The 19,174-nt window shown below is 37.5% G+C and overlaps 1 protein-coding gene across 3 annotated transcripts in view; it reads left to right on the top strand.

Moving 5' to 3' along the window:
• kiaa1109 (KIAA1109 ortholog) overlaps window positions 1–19,174 on the top strand; it is an 81,282-nt gene that overhangs the window by 2,018 nt on the left and 60,090 nt on the right. For 2 of the 3 annotated variants that reach the window (XM_041972784.1, XM_041972783.1), the window contains exons 2-20: window positions 638–773; window positions 2,709–2,825; window positions 3,953–4,031; window positions 4,124–4,188; window positions 4,741–4,915; window positions 5,233–5,314; window positions 5,421–5,614; window positions 6,314–6,393; window positions 6,517–6,667; window positions 9,978–10,134; window positions 10,535–10,613; window positions 11,862–11,953; window positions 12,088–12,205; window positions 12,356–12,511; window positions 14,824–14,921; window positions 15,130–15,311; window positions 17,679–17,785; window positions 17,879–18,114; window positions 18,191–18,409. In XM_041972784.1, the coding sequence (XP_041828718.1) occupies window positions 668–773; window positions 2,709–2,825; window positions 3,953–4,031; window positions 4,124–4,188; window positions 4,741–4,915; window positions 5,233–5,314; window positions 5,421–5,614; window positions 6,314–6,393; window positions 6,517–6,667; window positions 9,978–10,134; window positions 10,535–10,613; window positions 11,862–11,953; window positions 12,088–12,205; window positions 12,356–12,511; window positions 14,824–14,921; window positions 15,130–15,311; window positions 17,679–17,785; window positions 17,879–18,114; window positions 18,191–18,409 (2,493 nt within the window). In that variant the 5' untranslated portion in view covers window positions 638–667. The remainder of the gene's footprint in view (window positions 1–637; window positions 774–2,708; window positions 2,826–3,952; window positions 4,032–4,123; window positions 4,189–4,740; window positions 4,916–5,232; window positions 5,315–5,420; window positions 5,615–6,313; window positions 6,394–6,516; window positions 6,668–9,977; window positions 10,135–10,534; window positions 10,614–11,861; window positions 11,954–12,087; window positions 12,206–12,355; window positions 12,512–14,823; window positions 14,922–15,129; window positions 15,312–17,678; window positions 17,786–17,878; window positions 18,115–18,190; window positions 18,410–19,174) is intronic. The other variant, XM_041972786.1, reaches the window with a different exon arrangement.

Below are 19,174 nucleotides of genomic sequence, written 5' to 3'. Positions count from 1 at the left end.
TATTTTAGTTTAAATGAATAAGCTCAACATATTTTTCCAGCACCTTGTATTACATGTTTGAAGTCTTGTTCCTTCTACAGTGTATCACGGCAAGGTAGTCTTATTTTTACAGCATATTTTATATACAAGACAATTCAAAGTGCTTTGATAGCAGGAATTTGGAAAGTTGATTTTAAACAGTGGAGAGTTTAAGCAGATCTGCAGTTTTTTGGGAGTTTGTTCCACATGTGAGGAGCATAAAAACTGAACCCTGCTGCTGCATTTTTAGATCTGTTCCTGGGAACAGGAAGTAGACTTGGCCCTAATGACTTGAGAAATCTGGTTGGTTTCTTAACAAACCAAAAGATCCTAAATGTATTTTGGCCCTAAACCATTAATCAACAATCAAACTATTTTTTTATTATTCTTTTTAACCCCTTTTTCATGTAAATTAGTTTGATACTTTGTGGTTTCATCTGCCCTCATTCTGATTAAGGATTTTTTTTCTTTTTGGGAAAAAGCCCCATCTTAGCCTCTACAAATTTTTGTCTCTCTTTTCTTACTCCTCTTTTCTTACTCCTCATTTATTTGAATTTTTTGTACCTTGTGAATTTACTCCTGTGCCATGGAAAGTAATTGACATTTTATTTTTTCCCAGTTTTAGACATCAAACTCAGAGCCTGTAGCCATGGATGGGCTTTCTTCCAAGAACAATGAAAGCACCTTTCCCACCTTTGAGGACTTGGACCACTTTCTGAACAAGCACAACTCAAACTTCATCTGGCTCCTTGTTGGTAAGAGATATAAATCCTCATTGGGGGAAAAATATATACATATTTTTATTTTCTTAATCATATACGAAGTGGACATTGGTTCAAATAACATTTGAGTGCTTGCAGTATAGATACTTTTTGGTACCTTCTGTTTATAAAAGGTTATATACTACTCCTGTAAGTACTTTGCACCCAACATGAACATCATTTAGCAAACATTGACTTTGTAGATAGCAATATTATTTCAGTCCATCTGACTTTATGTGAATAAGATCGAAACTCTTCACTTGTTCTGAATGATGCTTTGGGGTTCTCACACTTGCTCAAAATATAAGAAATAGTTCATCATTAGTTGCCCAGTGGTGAATACACAAATGTAAAAAAAAAACTGGTTTAGAATAAATTATTTTAAATCTAACATGAACTAAACTGAATTTTTCACACTGAGCCGGGAGGTATAACAAAGATGGAAGGTAATTTCGTCAAGTCGTTTAGTAACGCTGGAGATATATTTGCATTATTGTGATTTAATTCAGTTAAAAAGTAGGTTAAAAATGATGATTTTTCAGTTATTGCTTAGCTGCAGCTCTCAGTGGGACAAACATATCTTAGTGAATGAAGCTGTTGTTTTCTTTGTTCGAATTTATAATAAAAAATCTTTTTAGTGCAGTAAAAGTAAAACCAAGCTGTCACCCTAGATACAGAATAATAAGCAGTTACTTCATCAATCAGTCAGTATTTATTTGTACCTTACTTACAAAATCCAAGTCAATAAAATAAAGATCTGAAGAAACATTTCTGTGTAGATGTTCTCAGTCTCTCTGGTAGTTAAGTTAATCAATCTTTAAATTGAAATCCTAAAACATTAATAAATTTCATGTACTGATATTGTAAAGATTAAATAAACACACCATTTAATAAAACAATAGATTGAAAATAAGTGAAATTTAAACTTTGGACAAAAAGTAAGAACATGTTAATCTTTGGTCTTTTATGTTTTCTGTTGCTTCTTTGTAATAAATCTTATATGGTTGGAAAGACTGATTGTTTCCCTATTTAAATGTTACCAAAGTTGGGAGTAAAATGCATCGGTGGGATGAGCAGCAGAGTTGAGTATGTGGGTTGCACCCATGATAAACTTGCCCAATCTTCTCACCTAATGCCAAACAGCTAATTCTGCTATTGACTCTTGCTTAGTGTTTATTGAATTGAGTGATTAAACTCTGAAGAAAGTAGCCATATTAGCAAATTAAAAGTTTGATCGTTGTTATTTTAGGAGGATAGAGTTTGGTCCCAAACTGTGGAGAAATGGTATCGCCACTGGCTGCAGATTCTCATTTTGATATCCGTCTGCACTGAAATTCCCCTGCAGTCATGTCATGTCTTGTTTTTCCAGCGAGGGAGACGTCGCCTCACACCATCACACTGCCTCCAGCTGTTACCATATCCCTGCTTACAAGTGCTGCTTATCAGCTGCTAATCTGGAATTTGATTGTTAGCATCTGAGGTACCAGAAGCTCTGAAAAAAGTCGATAACAGAATAAACTGGCTGAGAGCCTCATTATCAACTCTGTTGCTGGTCCCACAAATTTTCCTTGCAAACGTGGCTCCATTTAAAAGAGAAATAAATATTCTTTTCAAGTATTGTTACAACAAAGAAATAATTGACCAAATACAGATTTCCTTACTTAATTGTTCTAAGTTTAGTTATAATTTAGACTAAAAGGACAGTAAGATAAATTCAGAGACTAGAACCTACTAAAGCTTGAGGATAAATCTTAAAATGAATGGATAAAAGGCAGCTAGACAAAAGTTGTTGTGGCCTTATCAATTTAGATTTGACATAAAAGACTGATTAGATACAACCTCTGACATGATTTAATAGTTCATAAAAAACAAACAAAAAAAGGCTCCTTTTATTAACTGAAGTAATGTTATGTTTTTCCCTCCTTTCAGCCACCATTCTGTCCTGTGGATGGATCATCTATTTAACTTATTACAACTCGCGCAACATCGGCCTCATCCTCACCCTCATCATCAACCGACTCTACAAGGATGGCTACATTCACATCGGTGTGTTTGTCACCAACTCTGCTACGGCGCGATGAACAGGGAGGGGGGAGTGATGCCGACACTTTGGGTTGAAGGCGTTGACTAAGCATGCTGAATATTTTATAATGTGCCAGGTTCTCTCAGTGTTAAGTATGAACAGCAAAGTGCAACCAAGACCAGACTGAATTTCTCTACAGGAATGTCAATTAATTAATTATAAAGCATTTTAAGATCTTAATTCAAACTTTAACTTTGCTGTTTTTTAAGCATTTTACTAATTTCTAACTCTGATTCTTTATAAAGGAGAGCTCTAGTTCTAACTCTAAAAAAGTTAGTTCTTTGTACTTTTGCTCAAAAATAAAGATGTCCATAGTGTGTATGTTGACAGAAAACTGAGGCTGATGGCATAAAGTGAAAGTGGGACACAACTATGGTAAATGAGCTGTCCATTACTCCATAGTACTGTCCACTTACCCCAGAGCAGAGCTGGCTGTTTTGCCTCACTTTTCCAACATGTATCGCCTTTTTTATCATGATTATTTTTAGCAGTATTATTACGAGAGTATATTCAGAAAAGTTACACAAGCAAAACTTTAACTACGAACAGCATGATTTTAATTCTCCTTTCCTGACACATCTCTGTGCTGCGTTATCTGGGCAGAAACATGCCTGAAGGGCTTCCATGTCATTGTCCAGCCTGAGCTGAGATAAAAGATCCTGCTACAGGAAAGCATCAGCCAAAACAGGCTTCCTAGTTCTTTGGATTGAGTGGCACATCCTGTCTTCTGTGCAGAAAACATAGAAACATGGCAAACCGTCATTTCATTGTTATGGGATGATTTAAACTGAGGGAGCTGTGTTTCAAGCCAAAGAGATTAATAATTAAAAATCACTTTGGTTACCATATTTATCCATCATGCTCTGACAGCGTCTGACCTACTTGTTGAATGAGATCCTAATGAAGATATCATTTCTTTTTATTGTGATAAACCACATAAATTAATTCTCTTGTTGAACATTTTGATGAAGTAGCTTGACTCGAATAGAAAGTGATTAATTCCAAACTGAATCTGTGAGATAATGTTGCCTTTTTAGTTTGTGAGATAAACGATAAACGTGTGACAGTCTGTCTCGTCTTTTGTTCGCAGGCTCTTTTTCCTTCTCTGTGCTGTCAGGCAAAGTCATGTTCAGAGACGTTTACTACATCAACCAAGACATGTCTATCAGGTAATCTAATCACTTCTTCATTGTTTGCTTCTCTTTTGTTGTCTTGTAGCTTTTTTCCTTATTGATTTTTTCTCTATTTTCTTTTGTCATAGGATACAGGATGGCTTTCTCATCTTTCGTTGGTGGAAAATGTACAACCCGAAACAGAAGCAGCACGGTGAGATCAGATTATTTTAATTATTAAATATTAAAGATTAATGCGGTTTTGGGTCAACTTTTTGTATCTAATAAACATCATACCATCACAAGTAAGGCAGATATATACCTTCAAATATTTACTATTTGGCTATTAACACTTTAACGCCTGAATTCATTTACATTATTAATTTTATATGAAAATGAAAAAATAAAGATAAGGAACAAAATAATAAAGAATAAAATGTAATGAATATTAAATTAATCAATAAAAATTAATTAAAAATAAATAGATAGTATAAGTAAATAAATAAACAATAGTAAATAAATAAAAAGAAATACATTAAATATTTAAATTAACAGGCATTAAGGGGTAAAGTAGTGGTTGTAGTAGTGGCAGAAAAATGTGAGAGCTCATGTTTCATTTGCCACAGCAGGCTGGACTGAGCTACATCCAGCTGCAACCATATGATCTACATCCTTTAATTATTCACTTTTTAAAACTAAAAGAACTCTGATTATCTTTAGACGCCTACAACCTTAGCATGAGCTTTGAATTCTCTCTCTCTAACAGACCCCAAAGCAGAGACCAGGCTTTACGTAACAGTCAATGGCTTTGAGTTTCACGTCTACAACCGGACAGACCTTTACACACGGCTTCAGGAGACATTTGGGCTGGAACCTACACTGTTAACACCCAAGAAGGACGAGGAGAGGGGACGTGAAGACAGGAGCCAGACCCTGGAAAGGTGCAACTAGTTACCTCGTTAAATGGCTTTATATTTTATTTCATTGTTAAAGCTAAATAGAGAAAATCAAACTTTGATTTAGGTTTGATTAAAAGTTTTTTAAGATAATTGCTGATGGGTGTGTATTTTTTTCAGGTTATTAATTTTAATTTTAATTTAATTTACTTTATTATTCCCAGCTGGGAAATTCTTTTCTTTGGATTTAACCCATCCTAGTTGTTAGAAATGGGCTGCCAGATTCCAGCGCCCAGGGAGCAGTTGAGGGTTAAAGGCCACTGCCCCATAAATAATATATTTTTTACTGTCTAATCTCATAGCGTGAACATCAAAGCAGAAAGTTCAGACCCCACGTCATCCTGGCGCTCTCTCATTCCTGTCATCAAAGTCAACATCAGCACTGTAAGTATTTCAGAAATAAAAAAAATAGAGTTTAATTCAGGAAAAGCTTTGATTGTCTTGAGGAATTTTGTCTTTTTTTGTTTCATATGTGTTTGCCTTCACCTAGGGGCGCCTGGCATTTGGAAACCACTGCCTCCCCCAGACTCTGTGTTTGAGCTTCGAAGATGCCTTCTTGACGTACGCCACCAAACCTCCATCCAGCCACCTGGACCAGTACATGCACATTGTCAAAGGATCACTGGAGAATGTCCGTGTCATGCTGGTTCCCAGTCCCCGCTACCTGGGCATGCAGAATGATGAGTAAGTTCAAGTCACTTGGTGTGGCATTTTTGTTTTAAAGATAACTATCATTATGGCAATTACTGGACAATATTTTAATTTCTTAAATAGAAATTCTCCATAACTTGTTCAGATACAGTATGAACGTCTGTTAAAAAAGCTTAGCAAAGAAATGAAGTAGTGTAACAGAGACAGAATATTTATTAAATTCTTCCTTAAGGAATCAAATCTTCAAATGACTTTGGGACAGTTATTATATTATTATAATGACAGCAGAAAATGGGATTATTATGCAACACTTTCTTTCTATTTACACTAAATATGTATATTTATTGAGTAAATCTTAACGAGAAAAACAGAAGACTCACTGTGTTTCTGTTTTTACTAAATTAAAAACAGAATTATTGAAAATTATTCAGCTTGAATTGGACATTTATTCCCTGGTCTTTGAATGACTGGCTGTTTAAGTTAAGTCTAAACTGCAGCCTTTCTGAAGGCTTAAGGTCACACTTAATATTTTATCTGAGCATTGTCTCGCTTCATGTGCAGCAGGAGAATAAGCTCTGATGTCTTCTTTTTATTTGGTCCTGTCAGACTAGTTGGAGCCCCATTTTCATACTGTCACTTGTAGTGACCTTGAACAGGCAGCAGAGTTCCTGATGTCTGCAAAAAAATCTGTGCTTTGGCTCTAAATTGAGGTTTTGTGAACTTTCCATCTAGACCGCCCAGACTGATGGGTGAAGGCTTTGTGGTGATGCAGTCAAACGATGTTGATATCTACTATTACCAGGATGAACCAGGTATGTTCATGCATGCAAGCACTTTTTTTCAACAGTGTATATGATTTATGGTTCTTTTTTTTCTGTTTGCATGTTTTTGATTAGTATTGGGACTATTAGCTGGATTTGAAATCCTGTGTGCAGGTCTGGTTCCTGTGGAGCAAGAGGGTGCGGAGGAGGCAGAGACTAGCAGTGAGGATGATAAGCTGCAGGACCTTCCTCCGTGCTGGGGTCTGGATATTGTCTGTGGAAAAGGAACTGATTTCAACTATGGACCCTGGGCAGATCGCCAGAGGTTAGTATTGAGTGTACGAATTAATTTAATTTAATTTAATTTAATTTAATTTAATTTAATTTAATTTTTTTTATTTAGGAAATTGCAATTGTTTGCTTTTCTTGAAAATGCTGATGTGACATACTTATCCTTCGTGGCCAAGGATCACCAACTCTGGTCCTAGATGGCCTCTGTCCTGCAGGTTTTAGATGTTTCCCTGCAGAACACACCTGATTCAAATGAATGGGTCATTAACAGGTTTGTGCAGAAGAAACTGTCAAGCTGTTGGGGCGAACCATTTAACTTGAATTTGTTGTGTTGCAGTAGAGAAACATCTAAAACCTGCCGGACATGAACATAACAGACTTGTGATGGTCTGGGATTTTTTTGTTTTATTACTTTTGTTTTATTCATTTTAATTGTTTTATGTTAATATTTATGTTATTGTATGCTTTTATTTTACTTAGCTTTGATGTTTTCTCACTTTGTTCAGCTGTGGCTGGTGTTAAAGTTATTTATAGATAAATTGATGATGATGATGATCAAAAATAATCCTTTGAGCCCTGTACCTATTGTTTTCAAGCCTCTACTTGAAAATTGCATGCACATAATAAAATGTGTATATCTCAGCAACCACAAGGTCTATTTAAATACTTTTAGAGTCATAGTAAACAGAATAGTTGTGCGATTTATTAAGATGTGTAAATATCAGGATATTTGTTACTGGTGAAAAATAAATGATGGCACATGATACAACTGGAAAAAAGACAAATGGTGTAATTTTAAAAATCTACAATGAACTAAGCGGTAAAGAAAATTAATGAATGATGAATATGTGATAAAAAACCAGCTAAATTGTCAATATATAAAAGTAGTTTTTAAAAGTGGTCTTTGAAAAGAAATTTGAAGTGCAATACCTTGAGTGACCACTAGGGGGGATTTGTCATAGGCAGGGCTTTAAACTAGCGTATCTGATCACAAGTCAATGTTCCTGGTAAACTTGTACCAGTTACCAGCCAGTCAGATTTTTCCACTAGTCATTTCTTTTTATTTATTTAATTATTACATTAATTTTGATTCTTTTTAAGGAAAAAAACTCATCCAGATCATAAGTGCAGCATGATGCATTTAATTATTTTTCTTTAAAAGGGTTTTTATTGGTGTTTTTCATTTTTGTTTGTTGTACATTACAATTGCTTTATTTTTCATTCTCTTTCATCTCCACTTTTTTTAGGTCGGTAAATGACACTACACATGTTAAAGTGCATGCAGCCAATGAACGAAAAACGCATCATGGAATAGTGTTCATGGGACATGTAGTAATAACATGTCCAGGACAAATATTTGATTTATTCATTACCTGCCAATCTGGCCAATGCATATTCATTTATACCTACCAAAATAAATTAATTGGCATTTGGTGTTTGATGGGTGTTTATTTAGAGCCTTGGTCATGGGGTTGAGTGGTCATGTTGTGTCCATTTCTACACGCCTCATCTGAAATGTTAACGTTCTCTCGTTGAGTGTTTTTGCTGTTGTTGTTTTGTGTCTTCTTGGATATTCTGCTTGAAACTTGGGCTCCACATGAGTTTGATGATATGTCATGTTGATTAAGAGGGAGAAAAAAATATGAAAGCAGGCTTTGGTTTTGTAGCCTTTGGTGCTGCCAGAAGTCTGCTGAGAGGCAGATCTTAGTTGCTCACCAAGCAAAACTGTGTGGGTTCATGTGGAGGGGAACACTGACACTGAAAAGGAGACAAAAGTCAGGATTTTCTTAACTATTATCCAGCTGAGACGGAATAAAAATAAGCCCCAAGTCACACTTTCTCAGCTTTCCATTGATCTGTTGGCAGTTGAACATGTTGGTGTCATGTGTGAATTACCCTTCTGGCGCTTTTATGTATCATCACATCTGGTAACATATATGAATCTGAAGCAGTGACATGGATATATGATCAGTTATGATCTGTTTAGAGGAATCTGATGGGTCATGATATTAAATAAATAAAAAAAATGTGCTATTTTTTTCAAAAAACAAGGCCTGCTTTTCATTCCAAGCTGAGGGAAACCTGGTTTCAGCCTTGTTTTTATCACTGCTAGATTACAGCGCTATTCTTTACATGTATGCCCCAAAATCCTGGCTGCATACATCAGACACACTGAACGGCGGAGCTCTGAGGTTCATTACTGACTCAAGACTGCTCACACATCATTGTGCTCTGTACCAGTTGGTAGGCTGGACATCGCTTTCAGCAAGGAGACTCATTCACTTTCATATCTTTCTGTATGAAGCAATATTAGGTTCATCTTACCTTGGCACCTTGTTAACCTTAAAGACTCAGCCATTACAGCCTGCGGTCACAAAGTTCTGTTCTATGTGACATTCCACACATGAAGACAGAATTTGGTAAAAAGGCTTCTTGTTTTTCTTGGAATGCAAAAAGCTGACTCAGTTCATACCGGCTAGCTCTTTTAAAACCCAGATTTCAGAGTTGTCATCTTCATGTACTTGTTTCTAGTTGGCATGTTACTCTGTGTTTGAAGGTGAAAGTTCTTTGATTTATTTTAAAACTTTAATTTTTTTCTATTTTATGATATGTCTCATCTTTTTTTATTTTGTGATATTTGTTTTATCTGGCTGTAACTAGTTGCTGCTTTTCTTGGCCACCTGCAAAAGAGATGCAAATCTCAGTGGGACTTTTCCCTGGTTAAATAAAGGTCAATAAATAAGAATATATTGTTTCCTCACACTTCTCACCGGGGCCTCCTGTTGGCTAAAACAGTGATTTTAAAAAAACACACACAGTAGTGGTCTGACAAAGCCAGGTCGACAACAGAGGACACACCAGTAGACTGTGGAACATGCTGTTTAAAACCCATACTATTTTAAATATTTATAGGAAAACAAAAACCTTAACTCTAGAAGGATTTCCCTTGTTGAAAACAGCTCTATGTCTACTATAGTGTAGTAGTGTTACAATAAATATTCAATAAGCTTAATTATTTTTTTTTAAACATTTTCATCGGGCTCCATCCACACAGTCTGCACAATTGGGAAGTTAATATGAAATGTTTATGGTAATATAAGATAATGAAATGATTAAATTATACCTCATTTAATTTGCTGTCAAGTCTTGTTCAAACTGTGCACTGTGGCTCTTTTTACAGGCTTGTAATGAATGAAAAGTAGAAAGAAAGATTAATGAAATGGTAATGAATGAAAGCAGTCACTTTAACAAACTGACAATTGTTGCCTATCTCATGTGTTTAAAAGGCTGGAGATGCACAAAACTCTGCAATACAGAAATGTAAATATTCTTTTCTTTCTCAGGGACTGTCTTTGGAAGTTCTTCCTGCCAGCTGACTACCAGGCCATGAAAGTGACTGAGGTCGCCCAGCCGGGAAAACCCAGGCAGATCCAGGCTTTCGAGCTCCGCATGAACATCATCGCTGACGCCACCATCGATCTGCTTTTCACCAAAAACAGGGTGAGTCCTTCTCTCTCGTCATTGTACTTTTTCTTTCAATCCTTTTTGATCTTTCTTCATATCCCTGCAGTGCCCCTCATCTTTGTCTTAATGCCTCTCCATGTTTCAGTTACTGATCTCTGTTCATGTTTTATGCTTTTTCAAATTTTCTTCCTGGAGCAGTGCAGGGATTTCAAGCTAAGTATGTGAGGGGCATACTAAATAACAACATGTGTGCATGTTGAGTAAAAGCATAAAATGGCTCGAGTCAGATAGAATTCTCAGTTTTTTTCCTCTTTTGAACATATTTTTGCTCAGATTAGGTGACTCTTTTATGTTAGGTTGTACAGCAGTCTCTCATAATACATCACTTGAGTGATATTTCTGTTTGCGTCTCCCCTCCTGCGCTCCCCATCACTAGGAAACCAATGCCATCCATGTGAATGTAGGTGCAGGCTCTTACCTGGAAGTCAACATCCCCATGACGGTTGGAGAGAACGGTAAGAGTGTGTTTCACTGAAGTAAGATAAGTGGACCGAAATGTCAGCTCTCAGATCTGCAAATGTCTCTCTGGCTCAAGTTCAAATCTTGTGTGTGTGTAGAAGCATCTCATCATCTGGCATTAATCTTTTACGCTGACTCCATCATCAGTGGCTTAAACAAATGTCACGATGAACATGCGTTTTCAGATGTTAGAAAGTTCTCATTAAAGTGCACTGACTGACTCTTCAAACTGGCTCAGTTAGGTTTACTTTTTCTTTTATTGGACACATTTCACTCATTCTACATTAATGGAGCATTTTGTTAGTGTAACATTTATCTGTAAATAACATTTTTTGTACTATGGAAGATGACTAAAGGGCAGGTAATTTATTTATGACATTACTCAAAGTACTACAGCTGACACTGTCCATGCAGTAGCATTATGAGTCTTGAATCTAAGTACAGTTAGTTCTCCTCTGGATTTTAAAAACACTGACAAGTTTCGTTCACAGTTTAGCTCTTTATCCCCTTTACTGAGCTTTTCTCTCAAGCTGCCGACTTAATAGTGTGCCCATATCTCCACACTTTTACGCCAGTCTCTGATCCAGCCACTCTGGGCCTCAGGACACAGTCACTACATGCTGCAAGGCAATAAGCCTTTAGCCCCCTCCCCCTAAACCTACTTGGCAGCTTCTTTTGTTGTCTCCGGCACTATGCCTGATTGAAATATCTAATGCAAGAACCCTTACTTGCTGAAGATCCCTGCTCATAGTTTTCATTTATGCTTTGGCAAGACATTAAAAAGTCTGAATTGGCTACAGTGAAACAAGTTGGAGACCAGAGTTCTGGCACTGCATCTCTGTAGATCAGAAGTGTATTTTTCTTTTTTTTTATTGGCTCTTAAAACACAACCAAACAGAACTAGTGGACACTGCAAGCTGTGAGTAAGCTTCATCCCACAGGACTCCACAGAGCGTAAACAGCACAGAGCCCATTTCGGATCATCCCAAATTAAAATTTAATGCCACAACCAGAATAAAAACATTTTACTTGGTCATGTCAACACACATGTGTAATGATTTATCACTTTTAAATAGATAAAACCATGTCAGTCATCAGTCAGTGCTCTCCTCTGTCCCCACATATGCTGTTTATATATGCAGATTTTTACATTTTGCTGCTAAATTACATCATTTCCAGAGATCAGTTTTACGTTTTAGTTTAGAGAATTTATTTATTTTTACTTTTCCTGCTTGTGCCCTCAGGCTACTCTCCCACCATCAAAGGTCAGCTGCTTCATGTGGACACCACCAGCAGCATGCAGTATAGGACTCTTCTGGAGGCTGAGATGTTGGCTGTGAGTAGCAGCCACATGTAGAGAAAGCCTATCGGCCTCCATTTTGAAGAGAGATTGTATTTTCTCTTTGAGCAACTGCAGCATGCTCCTGAATGTAAAAATATCTGTCCTGCCTTTGTTTTTCTTATTTTTAGTTCCATGTGATAGCAAGCTATCCCCGGGTGTGGAACATGCCGCAGTCATGGCAGTGTGAGATTGAGGTGTACAAAGCCACCTATCACTTCATTTATGCCCAGAAAAACTTCTTCACCGGTGAGTGAAGCAAATAAAAAATAAAAATAAGAGATTATGTATTCTGTATTCATTATGTCTTTATGATATAAGCTCTAATTATTAGTATGTAGCATTTTAAGAATGAAATGTGTGGAACTGAAAGAAGCACTGTTTGTTCCTTCTCTGTAGATTTGATTAAGGACTGGGCGAGTGACAGCGCCCCTGATATCTACTCCTTTGTGCCCTATTCATGGAAGTTCAAGATCCTCTTCCACCAGTTTGAGATGATCTGGGCGGCAAACCAACACAACTGGATTGACTGTTCCACCAAGCAGCAAGAGAATGGTGAGACTGTTGCACCAAAATATCCACACAAAAAATAGGTAGATCAAACGTACGAACTTTGTCTGTCCCAAGTGGTAACAGAGATGGCTCAAGGGTTCACGTTTAAAACATTTAAAGCTAACAAAGTGTTCAAATGTACAAAGAAAAAGGAAGAAAGAGCAACAGATGAGTTGTGCCTTTTTAATATTGTTCAGAATAGTTATGACAGAGGGAATGAAAGACTTTTTGTACATTTTTTTCGGGCCAGTGGGACTTTGCAACGTCTGACTGAGGTAGCAACTGAAAGGAGGTGTAAAGTGGGTGGAGGGGTCCTCAGTGATCAGGGTGGCTTTCCTGGTCACAGAGCGGCTGTACAGTTCAGACAGAGGTGTTTGGTATGAGTTGACTTTTTTACTGGCCTGATTGATTACACACTTGAGTTTTGTGCTTGATGCTGAGGTGGTTGTACAGAATTTTGAAGTTATGCATATAAACATGACCCATATTTTCCAGTACTTAATAATAAATCTGTAGGCTTAGCAACAAAGTAGTTTTCCCCGTGTTTTTACCGTTATAACTTTCAAGGGTTGTATAACTCTCCTTAGCTATTTTTATTTTATATTTTTTAATTTAAATTTTTATGTTGTAGCTCTTAATTTTAACATTTTATTTATATTTAAATTTGTAATTATTTTGATTTAAATTGGATATTTTAAATTTAATTTCCTACTCTTCACCTTTGTCTTTGCTCATTTAGCTGATATTGTAGCTGTCAGTACCTGAAACTGGTCCTTTTAAATTTTTTAAAAATGTATAAAAATATAAAAATACCAACAACTAGGCCTGTCGCGATAAGCAATAAGTCAATTAATTGAACGATAAGAAAATAAGAGCACGATAAGTTTGCCGGCCGCGATAATTTTTATTAGTCCTCCCTTTACCATAAACTGTGTATGACAATAGGTTTCACTATGGCGTATTTCGACTCAACGCTCTGGTTTGTTGCGGAGTGATCTCTCTGGTGTCATACTTGACTGCAGCATGTTGCAGCACGAGCCGGTAAGCCGCATTTGTTTTGCAGGGCTGCCAACACGCAATGGCCGTGAGACTTGCGCATTTAAGTGGCTTCTCACGCTCTCGCGCTAAACCTCCGATTCTCATGCTGAAATATGTAAATAAGTCGAATGGAGAAATAATAGATGCAAGCACCTCCTCTTTTATCATTTCGCTGCTCCCCACATGTAAGCAGAACACACACATCTAGCTTACGACGTCAGTACAAAGCCCCCACTTCCTGGTCTACCGTAATAACCCCTGTAATCCGCAGGCACATTACGCAAATAGAGTCAGCCTATATACTAGTGTTGTGCGATGTGTCTAACTTTGTGTGTGCGATCCAGCAGCTCAGTGCGCGTGAGAGTGAGCGTGAGCGCAGAGGGAGGAGAAGAAGAGCTTATGAGGAACGAGAGTAGCAGAAGAAGAAAAGGTGTGAAGAGAAGAGACGGAGCGGTTAGGCAGAACAGTCAGGAAAAACAATAACGGTGCGTTATAATAAAGCCGTTTCTCAGCACAACCGCTGTTTCCTTTTTTTTATGGTGCTCCACGCCGTGAGCGGCGAGAGAAGAGAGTAATTGGGAGTTAACCCCGAAGCCAACTCCACTTCGGCCCTGGAGAGGACGGATCTCCCCCGTGTCCTCCGACTACTATCGGCGGATAAGAAGCGGGAATGGTTAACACTAGCGTATTTGACAAAATACACATTAAGAGCAATGCCGGCTAATCGAGAGGTTTGGGAGGATTCCCAGTGGGCTGCATTACTTTTGGGCCGGCGTCCCGGCTTATGTGAAAAAGGCGCTTTTATTTATTTAGTTTATTGATCTTTGAAAATGTGTACTTGCATTATTATTATTATATTAGTTGAGAATGGTCTCAAAATGACACATTAGCGCTTTGCGCAATATTATCGTTTATCGCGATAATTTCTGAGAAAATTTATCGTACAGCTAAATTGGTTATCGTGACAGGCCTACCAACAACTATTTTTAAATGTTAGAACCATTATTTAAAATGAGTTTTTTCTATCATTTTTTATTTGCTTTGTTTCTGTTAAACCTCTTGTTCTGTATGTGTTGAGCTTTAGCTCAGATGAAGGAAAAAGGAAAATCCAAATGTTGCCATGAAATCAATCAATGCTTTAATGCTTCTTTAACTCTGGAAGCTAGTGTCTGTGACAGGATACTTTAATTCTATGAAGTGATATATTGCACAGTATATGTACACTACTTTATCCTCAAACAGGCAGACTAATCAATTGCATTATTGATTGCCTATAGTGTACCTGGCAGCCTGTGGCGAGACGCTCAATATTGACTTCACTCTGCCTTTCAATGAGTTTGTTCCAACCACCTGCCATACCCGCTTCAGCCTGGGGGTAAGACCAGTTTTAAGTGGATTTGTTTTCTTCCAAAAATAGAAAGAGTGTTGATTTTTAATTAGAGTTTTTCCTGTTTGGGAAATACAGCTGCAGAGGTGTGACTGCTTTCCCTGAATTTTTCATACTGCTTTAACACCTTTTTTAAAATTTACACAATCTATGAATATGTGTGGGCTCACTGGTATTTATGATTTTTCCTTCTCAGGCGGAAGATACAGACATGCGACTGTCACTGCCAGAGTGCCACCCGAGCCGCTACCCCCTCCTCACCCTGGCCAAAGACTACCAGAACGTCAAACTGCCCCCTGATATGTTCATGTCAGGGGAGAGTCACGGAGCTCCCCCTCCAAAACCCAAGTCCCGCTGGAGGAACATCACCCACGCAGAGTGAGACAAACCTTCAAGCTTTTTCCCTCTTCTTGTGGGCAAAATGTGAGTGTGTTAGGAAAGAGCAGGATGACTCATCGTTATAACACACACATCACAGCTGAAGTAGAAAAGAATCGTCGCCAAGGGAGTGTGTGGTTGTTTCGACCAAACGAACCTTCAGTTTGCTGCCTGTGTTGGCTTTAAGTGAGATATGATATACTAGCTTTAAGTGTGTTTAATTCATAAATGGGTTCTATTAAATTATCCAAGTATTTTTTAATGTTTAATTATTTGTCTACAGTGTTTATAGCATTTCTTCCAAATACTTTATGTAGTTTTTCTTTCTTTTGTTTGACATTATCATTCACTATTGAAACTCAATCACTTCATGTTTGGAGATATTTTAGGATGTGTTTCACCCACATGTTTAAGATGTATACACAGATTTTACACTGATGAGAGCTGCTCCATAAATGCAGGTTGTCGCTTTTCCTTTTAATATTATATTTTGAGGGCTGCTGCAGAAGCAACGATATGTCATCAAAAGCCAACATTTCAGAGATTTAACACCTTTTTTTCCCCTTGTATATAAAATTCCCCGTATAGTACGCTGCCTGTAAAAGTTTTGTTTTCATCAAATGCTTCTTCTGGGATGAGTTAAGATATTTATAACAAGAGCTCACAGTAATAGGTGCCCAGTTAAATTTGGGGCTCATATTTATACATGCATAATTTTGATGCACATCTCTGCTTGTTTAGCTGTTAAAGCACCACTACGTAACTTTTTGACCTTAAAAGTCTATGTTTCTGACTTGTTTTGATGGCACACTGACATTCGTTATGTACATTCCTGGAGTCGCTGTTGACCAGGAGCATCTGGATGTGGAGAAACTGCACTTTTTCTAGCTCCAGGCATCACGTTGCAGCTGCATTTTGTTTTAATGCACCACGCTACACACCAGCGACTGGATATCAACACACTGGCTGTTTTAAAAATGCGTACTGAAAAAGTTCAGAAGTGAGGCTTTAATGTTGCACGTAAAATCTTGAAATTGAGATCAAGAAGAATGCATTTTAAATAATATGGTGGATATAATTCAAGAGAAATAATTTTTTCTTCCTAAAAAAAAAAAAAAAAAAAAAAAAAAAAAAAACTTGAAGGTAGTTTTTAACTAACACTAAATATAAGTAAGATTTGACTTGAGCTTGGTAAAAAAAATTCTATATACACGTAACATTATTAAGCTGCACTCCAGGTTAATTCTTGATGATCCTTCATGTAGTCACTATGTGTGCATTGGGAGCCAGTCTGCAGCACCCTTCCACTCATATATTATTTTTACCATAAAAGCAAAGTTTTATTGTCCTCAGAGAGAATTTATTAATGTTTTCAATTATCATCAGCTAGCAGTTACATAGGAAGATGTACAACCTTATCAGTTTTTCTCAGAAAGATTTTCTGAGTGTTTTTTTTTCTCTTTTCAAGTGTAAGAAGAAATAATAACTCCCATTTCATCAGTATTTGAAGAAAGACACAATTTCTAACAGCAGGGGCTGCATTTCTTTCCTTTCACTTAACAACCCAGCAGATTGTAAAAACATTTTTTCCCATGAAATCAGGCTCATAAGATCTCACCGCATCTTAATGACTTTGAATAAAGCTGCTTCAATCAAGAAATCCTTGATGATGAATTGCCACACTGATAATTACAATTAGCATTTTACTTTTGTTTTGATTTAATGTCACTATTAATTTTAGATGAGCGGTATTGGCGCCTTTGCCACTTTTCTCCAGAAAAATGACAAATAACTCTCCCTTTTATGAAGCTTTTCCTCTTCATTGTTCAATGTTCTCACAGTGATTATTTGATGTTTGATTAATAACAATATATGCTTGTCAAAATGTAGTTGGATATTTGCAGTTAAAGACCTTGAGAGAAGTAGTTTGTGCTGTAAAATCATATTAGAAGAGGAGGCAGAAAAAGGTGGAAAGAACTTAAATATTTGTTGGTCTTATCTAACCATCTATTCATCATCTTATGATAATCTTATTACTCCTGTGATGATCAGTTAAAACTGAACGGAATTCATTGTAAATGCAGTGCATTATTTATTAATTATAAAGGCATGAACCAGAGAATCCTGATGTGTTATTGTGAGAAACCCTCTAACCTCCTGGGAGTTTAGGATCGAATACCTCATGGGCCAGCGCGCTCTGTGCTGCAGAGAAATTAGGTGTGACCTATTTGCTGTCTGTTGGCTCTGCTGAATGTCCTCCATTTGAACGGACCATAAAGCAAATGATGAGGTGGAAAACCCACATGAAATTATGATACACCATTATGACTGTGTGCTGAGTGTGCGTCTTTCTCATCCGTACATCAGAGCTGGCTGGGTGGACTGCTGGAGCGTGCCAAACTTCTTGCTTATCATCGACTACACCTGGCATCCCATTTATCCCCAGAAGGCTGATGAGCAACTCAAGCAGTCATGTAAGCTCATCGTTTCATTTTTTTTGCAAACTAAATATAATATAAATGAAACTCATTGCTTCATCTTACCCATTTTTTTTTTTTTTAACTCAGCAGTGTCTGAGATGGAGGAGTCCATGCTTTCAGCTTTGCGACCCCCAGAGCACACCTCAGCGCCCCACAACGCCCCGCCACGCTACACCTCCGCGTCTGCTTCGGCCGCCAGCAGCCGGGCTCCCACTGACCCCTCCGAGCTGCCTCCTGACAGACTTCATGTGGAGATGGAAATGTCCCCAGATTCTCAAATCCTTCTCTACGGGCCTTTGCTTCGAGCCCTGATCTCCATCAAGGTGCAGAAATCCCTTTAATATTCAAAAGTTTCCAGTTTACCAAAGATTTTTTTCTTAACCCCCTTTGTTCCAACAGGAAAATTACTTTGGTGAGGATGACATGTACACAGACTTTGAGGAGGCATTGTCCAGCCCAGTGTTGTCTACATCAACCTCCTCAGGCCTTGGCTGGTCTCCTCTGGGGATGGAAGACAGTGAACAGAAAGAAAGTTCAAACATCCATCCCCTAGACCTGCGACCCTGGGACATCACAGTGCTCATAAACCTCTACAAAGTCCACGGCCGGCTGCCGATAGTAAGACATATTTCCTGTAAATTAGTTTAATTATTTGGTTTGAAAAGAAAGAAAAATAGAAGCATCGGTGTTGTGAAAAAGGGGGGAAAATGCTAAAAGGAGATAACTAGATTTTAACAAGATGGCCGTTGTTCACTCTCTCCAGGAATTTGCAATGTTGTAAATCACAAGTTTAACACAAATTCAGCCAAAACTCGCACATCAAAGCCAAGATGTGTGAATTCTGCACATTTTGCAGTTTTTTCTAATCGCCAAAACTTTAATGCAACTTTAACAAATCACATCACACCTCCACGTTACCTGATATACATCAACTTTATGATCAACACGTGTGGAAGAAATGTGTCTGCAGGCTTTTCTGTCCAGATTCAGGAGTAAGTTATTGCCGGTTTATACATAAAGCTGCTTTTATATGATTTGAATCTCACCGTGGGATTGTTTATAACCACGTGTCTCACTTAAGGAAATGAGGAAAAATAGGTTTCAGTTCCCTTTTTTATTAATATTTGTTTTCTTTAATCCTTTTGGCATTATGTTTATTTTTCCTCGCTTCTGTGTCACTGCTGTCTGTTTGCACACCACACAGCATGTTAGCCTCATGACCTTTTTCTGGACATTTTTGGTGTTTTATCTAAAGCAGAGCCAGCTGGCACGTTTTTACAGAGAAATTGGAGCAATTTGTCAGTCTACAAACAACTTTTCTGTTTTAAGTGCAACTTGAGAAGATTTGTAAGAAGATATTGGTAAATGTGTTTGATTGTGCAG

Source organism: Melanotaenia boesemani, chromosome 20, assembly GCF_017639745.1.
Source record: "Melanotaenia boesemani isolate fMelBoe1 chromosome 20, fMelBoe1.pri, whole genome shotgun sequence".
In the NCBI taxonomy this organism is placed as follows: Eukaryota; Metazoa; Chordata; class Actinopteri; order Atheriniformes; family Melanotaeniidae; genus Melanotaenia; species Melanotaenia boesemani.
This window is presented reverse-complemented; position numbering and strand designations above follow the sequence as displayed.